The sequence below is a fragment of the Dromiciops gliroides genome, chromosome 6 (assembly GCF_019393635.1).
Source record: "Dromiciops gliroides isolate mDroGli1 chromosome 6, mDroGli1.pri, whole genome shotgun sequence".
Taxonomy (NCBI): Eukaryota; Metazoa; Chordata; class Mammalia; order Microbiotheria; family Microbiotheriidae; genus Dromiciops; species Dromiciops gliroides.
This window is the reverse complement of record NC_057866.1, coordinates 55,973,941-55,982,229: the sequence shown is the minus strand read 5'-3', so window position 1 is coordinate 55,982,229 and position 8,289 is coordinate 55,973,941. Positions and strand designations below refer to the sequence as shown.

General features: G+C 43.4%; 1 protein-coding gene across 2 annotated transcripts in view; it reads left to right on the top strand.

The window, feature by feature from the left end:
- Positions 1–791: 791 nt before the first annotated feature.
- The window catches only part of IPO7 (importin 7), a 54,138-nt gene continuing 46,640 nt past the window's right edge, over positions 792–8,289 (top strand). The window contains exon 1 of one of the 2 annotated variants that reach the window (XM_043970094.1): positions 792–1,020. In XM_043970094.1, coding sequence (XP_043826029.1) covers positions 937–1,020 — 84 coding nt within the window. In that variant the 5' untranslated portion in view covers positions 792–936. The remainder of the gene's footprint in view (positions 1,021–8,289) is intronic. The other variant, XM_043970093.1, reaches the window with a different exon arrangement.

Genomic DNA, 8,289 nt, shown 5'->3' with positions numbered 1-8,289 from the left:
TATAACTTATATCAGACTACTTGCTGCCTTGGAGAAGGGGGGAGGGAGAAATCTTATAAAAACAAATGTTGAAAACTATCTCTACATGTAACTGGAAAATAATAAAACACTTTTATAATTAAAAAGGACAGGAAGAGGGGAAGAGAAAAGGAAAAATGCCCTCCATTTTGGACGCCTTGAGTTTGAGATGTCTTTAGGACATCTCACCCATCTGGGTGGAGGGGATGAACAACAAACCAAAGAAGCTGGTTGGTAAACATTGTCTCCACATATTAATAGTATTATTTATATTATTCAATGTAAAGATAATAATAGCATTGAATGGTTTAAGATTTGCAAGCTACTTTACAAATATTTCATTTGATCCTTACAACAACCTGGGGAGGTGGGTGTTGTCATTATTTCAAATTACAGATGGGGAAACTGAGGCAGGTAAAGGTTAAGTGACTTGCCCACACTGACACAGCTCCACTCTGAGGCTACATTTGAACTCAAGTCTAAGTCTAGGTCCAATACTCTTTCCACTTAGTCACTTAATCAAGAGGAGAATCAAGGTATCTTTGAACGGAAGGAAAAAGTGGGAGAGCTAGTGCCCTCCCTCAATATCCTCTATGCAAACCTTCTTTCTCAAACACAGTGTGTCTGCCTAACCTGGGGGCGGAGAGGGGCGCATCTAAGCCACTTGGGTTGTCGCTTGGGGGAGCTGAAGGACTACAACTCCCAGGGCGCCCCGCGCGGGCGCGCCGAGCGGAAGTGGCCCGCGAGCCTCCCGCCTCCCCGCCTCGGAGAAGAGGCTCTATCCGGGGCCTTGGCGCTTCTCTTTCCTTTCGCGCCGGTTGCCGCTGCGGAGCGCGGCGGGTCCATGTGCGCAGCGAGCGGCGCTACTCGTGGCCCAGCACGACCCCGAGCGCTCCCCTTGCCCCCGGCTCGCCGGCCATGGATCCCAACACTATCATCGAGGCCCTGCGGGGCACCATGGACCCAGCCCTGCGGGAGGCCGCCGAGCGCCAGCTCAATGAGGTACGGAGCGGACGGCCCCGTGGGGCCTGGCGGGGAGGCGGGCTGCGGCCAAGGCCCCGCCGGGGCGGGCCGAGGGGGCGCCGCCGGCTCGCGACGGCGGCCACAGACTTGGCCGAGGTCGGCGCGGACCGCAGAGGCGACGCCTGGGCCCGAGCCGGGGCCTGGGGCCTGAGGCGGCGGCTGCGGGGAGGCGGCCTCACCGGAGGCCGCCGCTGGGATGGCTCCCCCTGAGGCGGGGCCGCTCTGGCCGCCCTGGCCGCCCAGACACATGGCCCGGACACTCCGAGGTCGGCCCGGGCCGGGCCTCGCCGCCCTCCGCCCCCGACCCCTGCCCGCGCGCGGTCACGGGCCACGTTGGGCTACTTGTCCAGCATCGTCTCCCAGGAAGGGGCCGGGGCTGAGCAGGGGCGCACCTCGCCCTGCCCCTGCCAGGTGGCTGGGGCCGCCGGGGATCCTAGTGGGCTGCGTCCCCGCCCAGGATGCTTGGTAAGGATGGAAAGCAGGGCTAGGCGCGGGCAGCTGCCTGCAGACTCCACAGGTGTGCGTTCTGTTGCTTCTGGATGGACCAGATGACCTCTGACCGGCCTTCCCCCCACCAGCTTCACCGCCAGATGACCCCGAGATGCTGGCCTTGGGACACCTGGGTTCTGGTCGTTAGCACCACCATTGATTGGTTGCATGACCTTGGGCAATGATTTTGTCTTTTTCCCTCATCAGTAGAATAGGGATGGTTCCTGCTCTACCTGATCCACTGGGTTGCTATGGTCAAGGGTCTTTGAAAGATATTGCGTTGGCTTTTTGCTTCATACTTTCACATTTCTCTCTTCTTAAACGAATCAGCACGTGGAAATCACATTGGTGATATTCAGTAATACCATTATGTGTTATTAAACGGGGCCAAATTCATGTGAATTTTGATGCAACTGCTCTTAAATTGTATCCCTATTACTAAACTTCTGTACGTTCATAAACCAGCATTCCTTAAACATGGGGGCTGTGTAATATGCGTGCTTACTGTATGCTAAAGTTTCATTTTATCCTCGCTCACTGTATTTCAAAGGAAATACTATGTCAGGTAGAAGTCTTTATTTCAGTGATCGGCCTTTGGTGAATCATTTGTACTGACTCATCAGTGAGTACTGGATGTTGAGTTTGAGATGACTATAGGACATTAAGTTGTACATGTCCAATAGACAGTTGACAACAAACCTAGGAGGTAGGTGGCACAAGGATTATCCTCACATAATAATAGTATTTTTGGTATTTGTCAATGTTAACATGAGTCAAAGCATCTTTGAATCGCCTCTTATACACTAAAGAAGAGAGCAGCACTTCACATTTCCTTCCTTCAAACCCATCTTTTCTTGAGGTGTAGTGCGCCTGCCAACTCTAGAGGAGATTGAGACTCACTGTATCTGTGATATACTAGATATCATAGAGAATATCAGATTCAAGAAATTCGTCTTTCAAGCAAAGCATTTAGTCTGCAGTGCTGAGGTGTGGTGTCTCTTAATAAATTCTAATGTTCATTTTCCAACCTTGTCTAACTCCAGCATGTCTGTTAGTTTGAATTAGACTGAATGCTGTCCTACAAAGGCTCGGGATTGCTTCTTCATGTTGAGTACCTCAAAGTCACCTTGGGCAAGCAAAAGAATTTCGACTGTGAATATCATTATTAATTGGTCTTCATTTTGTGATATACAAATGCCGGGTTTAATCTATTTCTTTTTCTGCATCACTTTGAGGTACTACAAAGAACTGGGTTTTGTCCTTTAAAAAAGCCTTTGATTCAGTGTTATATTGTAATGGTTAAAAACCTATTTTGTGGATTTACCAACTTAATGAGAAGATGGGGTAAAAGATAGACTAGAAATTAATATGGTCTGTCAAATTCTATTTATTTAATAAGTTCTTTATCAGCCAATAAACATTAAGATCCCTCTGTGTCAGGCCCTGAGCCCAGTGCTGGGCACAACAGGACAACCCTCTCAATTTACATTCTGCTGGGGGAGAGGACAAGCCTATAGAGATGTATAAAACAAAAGTAGATACAAAGTAACCTCGTGGGGGAAGGGAATAGCAATTGGGGAAGTAGAGGGAAAGGCAACATGTAGAAGGTGGTGCTTGAGCTAGTTTTGGAGGAAACCAGAGATTGGAAGAGAAAGCTGAGAAGGGAAAACATTGCAGGCCTGGGAGTTAGTATGCAGATGTATGGAGATAGCAAATGAACTGTCCTCTGTGCAGAACTGCAAGGAGGCAGGTATGGCTGGATTTCAAAGAATGTGAAGAGGGCTGGAAAGGTGGGCTAGAGCCAGCCAGTGAGGTAGCCACAGCATGAAATGGCACAGCAGACCGAGGGCTGGATTTGAAGCCAGGTGACCAGCTTCAGATCCTAGGTTGTCCTCAGTTTTCTTATGTGTACAATAAAAGGGGTGAACTAGAAGACTCTTGATCTCTTCCAGCTCTAATTCATTGTCCAGAGTAGAAGACTAAACAGCCCAGTTGTCTTTGGAAGATTTGAGGCAAATGAACTGTGGGAAAGCTTTTTACAGTTGTCATTCTGGCTACCTTTTTTTTTATTAAGTGCCTACTAAGGGCCTGGGGATACTGGGACACAAATGGAAGTCTCTTAAGCTCCTTCTGGAGCTAACATTCTGTTGAACTCATAAATATTCAGTAAGTTCCATTCACTTTTAGTTTGCACAAATCTCAGTCCTAGGAACTGCTGGCCAAACAAAGATTACTAACTGTGCTTAAGTCTAGTAATGATGACAATTGACATTTACATGATACTTTGCAGTTTATAAAGACTTTCTTCAAATAATCCTGTGAACTGGGGGGAAAGGGAGGCAAGTTTAAAATTAGCTACAAAATGAGAAAAACTGAGGCTCAGAGAAGGGAAAGGATTTGATTAGGATCATAGACCCCCGGGTCCTTTTTTAAGCTTTCCATTATAATATGCTGCCTCTCTGTGGCTTTTGAATATTTTGAACACTGCTGAATCCTCATCTTTGTCAAAGAATTTTTGGCAACCTGCCTGGATTTTGTGACCTAGTTGACATTTAAGGTTTGCATCTTTTTGAGAGTTTATTCCAATTTACTCTTTTTTTTTTCACCTGGAAAAGTGTGGTAGAATGTGTTCCCTTATCTGTCAGAGCCTATCTACTGCTATCCTAGCCCTCTACTTTTTAACCTTTTCTGGGCAGCTTCCCATGATTTTGGTTAATTAATTCAACTGTAAAGAGGATGATTTAGGAAGCACTTCATTAGAGGCTTGAATATAGTAAGAATGAGGAAGTGATATTTTGTTTTGGACAAATCCTGTTTTAGGAAAGAAGGCTAGGAACTGTCAGCTGTAGCATAGTGTTACATTCCATTGGTGGTGTTTTTTCATTAATTTTGTTTAAAAAATGCAATTGCTATATCTTCAGGATAAAGCTATACTTAGTCATTGTCCATACCTATGCTAAAAATATTTTTAAAGCTACTTTTATGGTCATCTGTGTATTGGTGATAGACTGCAAGGCAGTAGTGGTTTGGTGGAAATAACACTGAACAGGAAGCCGGTATGCATAGGTTTCTAATCTCAGCCCTGCCTGGTGCCTTGCAGCCAGTAAGCACTTAATACTTTTTTTTTTAATTGAAATTTTAAATTGACAGTCTTTAAAATCTGACCCCCAAACTGCCTATCTTCTGATATCTCATCGTCCATCTCTATCTTTGACTAGCTTTCTCCATTGCCTTGTAATGTACTCTTCTCCTCACCCCTCCATTTTAAAATCCCTTATTTCCTTCAAAATTCAGCTTAAGGGATGCCTATTACATGGAACTTTGCCTAATCCACCCCCTTCAGTTAAGCCCTCCTCAAATTGTGTGATATTGTATGATAGAAGGTAAGTTTTTTGAGGGCAGGGATAGCAAGACCACATGGTAGTACTTAATGAATGTTTGCTGTCTGTGAGTCTACAAGAGGATGAAATAACTCTTGCATTCTTTCAGATTAGTTGTAGGTTCAGTTCTACAAATGTCAAATGATTAAATGCCTTCTCTTGAAGGCACTGGGCCTCTTTTAAGGTCAGAGTTACTACTTGCCTTTATGGAACTAGAAGGAAGGGAGGCAGGAGGGAGTATTTACTAGAAATTTCAGAATATCTTCATTAGGGGCAGCTAGGTGGCACAGTGGATAGAGCACCGGCCCTGGAGTCAGGAGTACCTGAATTCAAATCCCGCCTCAGACATCTAACACTTACTAGCCGTGTGACCCTGGGCAAGTCACTTAACCCCAATTGCCTCACTAAAAAACAAAAACAAAAAACAAAATATCTTCATTTCATAGGCTAAGTTTAAAGAATAGATTTTATTGTGGTTTAGTTGTTTTCAGTTGTTTCTGACTCTTCATGACCCCATTTGGGGTTTTCTTGGCAGATACTGGAGTGGTTTGCCTTCTCCAGCTCATTTAACAGATGAAGAAACTGAAGCAAACAGGGTTAAGTGACTTGCCCAGGGTCACACAGCTAGGAATTATCTGAGCCCAGATTTTAACTTATGAAGCTGGGTTCTTCCTGATTCCAGGCCCCCCACACTATCCACCGGCACAGCTAGCTGATTTTGTAAGCTCCTTAAAGGGCAGGGACTTTTCTATTTTTGTATTCCCTGTGCCTAGCACATTTCCTCCCCACACATCACAGTGGCACTTAATGGTTGAATATGCTGTACTGTGCTGGTATGGTCCAGTAGGAAGTGCTAGAATTGGCATCCAAGAACTGAGTGTAAATTCTGGCTTTGATACTTAGGACATTTGTGACCTTGGGCAAGTCACTTAATCTCTGGGCTTCAGTTTCCTTATGTATAAAATAAGAGGTCTGGACCAACTGATCTGAGATTCCTTTTAGTTCTTTCTAAATCCTTTGATCCTTTGAAAGGCTGCTTACTTATAGCTGACTGGTTCATCATCTTAATGTCTCTATGAGTGTGCATATTGTTTTTCTTTATAAGGATCAGATGGTAAATATACAATGGTTTCTGTATGTACACCTTGATATTTTTTGTTGTTTGGTTGTTCAATTGTATCTGACTCTGTGACCCTGTGGACCATGCTGGCCTTGGAGTTTTCTTGGCACAGATACTGGAGTGGTTTCCCATTTCCTTCACCACTGGATTAAGGCAGGCAAGTTAAGTGACTTGCCTAGGGTCACACAGCTAGTGAGTGTCTGAGGCCAGACTTGAACTCAGGCCTTCCTGACTCCAGGCCCAGCTCTCTATCCACTGAGCCATCTAGCTTTCTACCTTGATATTTACATGTCCCTATTAGTAAACACTAGGCAAAGAACAGCTTTCTTTAGGGAGAAGTGATTAAAAGGATGGGAGGAGAAAAAGGTTTGTCAACTTTTTAATTCAGTCAGGCATAGGAGATACAAAGACAATAAGAAAATATTCTCTGTCCTTGAAGAGCTGACAGGTCTATTATTTACTCTTAGAAGAATAAGGAGGGTTAATCTTTGAAGTGACAATATTTTGCAATTTATTGTTACCCCTAGTGCACTTAACTTGTGATTAGAAAGTAGGTGAGCATGTCAGGAATTTATTTCTGCAGATTCTTATTTGGAAATACTGAAAAGCTGGCTTAGAGTGACTTGCTGGCCAGTGTCCCTTGCTTTTTTCCTCCTTTAATGGTAATATTATGATGAGAAACAAATGCAGTTATATTGTAGTAAACACTGGACTCAGAAGGGAAGCCCTACTTAGGCTGCATTTGTCAACTCTGGGACTACAAAAGTCATTTCACTTCTGCACTTCCCTTAACTTCCTCAGACTGATGAAATAATAGATTTTTTTAAATGAGCCAGTAATTGCATTATACCTATTTTATAGGGCTCTTAGGTAAGTAGGGCTTTATAGATATGAACTGTTATTAAGTATACTTGATAAGGGCAAGACACTGTCTTTTTTAATAGAGTTGGAGAAGAAACATTTCTTCAGGGCATGTATAAAAAATTACTGATATTTAAAAAATTTAATCTTATTTGAACCTTAGAACAACCTTGTAAGGTGGGTACTACTGGTGCTATCTCCACTTTACAGAGGAGGAAACTGAGGCTCAGAGAGATTGTGAATAATCCCATAGTCACATAACTAACTAGTAGTAGAGGTGGCACTTGAATCTCCTCCAGGTATTTTTGACTTCCGTGTCCAGCCCTGTAGCCATTCCTAACTGCCCCAACCTTTGTGCAAATGTTTACAATCTAATAGGAGACCTTAGATGTTATAGAAATGGATATAAGCAGAACCTATTGATTTTTGTGTGTATTCTTGTCTTTACCCCTGTACTAAAGAACTGCTTGTTGATTGATTGATTGATAGATTGATAAAGTGAATATAAGTGCCCAAGGGGCAACAGAGTGCTATAAGAGACCCTCTCTGGGAAGGTAAAGGAAAGCTTCCTGGAGAAAATAGTATTGGGGCTGGACTTTGAATGATGGTTAGGGTTTTAGCTAGCTGAGGTGGAGATGATGGGAATACAAGGTATAGGACACAGCCTGACTTGAGCAGATGCTTATAAGAGGAAAAGTTCAGGAGTCAGTTTGGCAAGATCATTGAATCTGCCAAGAAGAAATAGTTCCATTCACTTTTCACCAATAAATATTTGGTTTAGCAAGCCTTTTTCTCAGTAGTTAATCTCTCGTTCAGAGAGACATTTCTTATAATAATAAAGGAAGGGAAAAGTTCAGCAAAACTAATGGGAAAAGTTTGATATGTGCAGTTTTCTACACCCATGGTATCCTATCACCTATGCAAATAAACACTCAGGAGTTGGGGTGCAGTTTAAATGCAGTTTAATAAAGTTTCATTGTTGTTTTTTAACATCACTTTTCCCAGTATATGCAGTAAACCTAGTTTTCAAAAAAATTGTTTAGATATTTGTTTAGATTGAGAGCCTTTTAGTTATCATGTTTAATAGTAGCTCATATTAAACAAGGTTAAAGTTAGGAGTTTGATCTTTGGGGGACTGGTTTCTCATAACACAGAACACCTAAATTGTAACAGACTACGTTCACACCACACAAGTGTGCTGTTGGTCACAAAGGGAGCTAGACAAGGGTATGTGTGTGTGTTGAGGGGGAGGAGGGGAGGTGAGAACTCAACATCATTCTTGGGAAAATTCCAAATGTCAGAGTGTGGACAGTTCCTATGTGAGTTAGGAAGAGAGCATATTATCATTAAGAAAAGGAAAAGCAGGGTTTGGAGTTCTGAAGTGTCTTCTAAAGAACA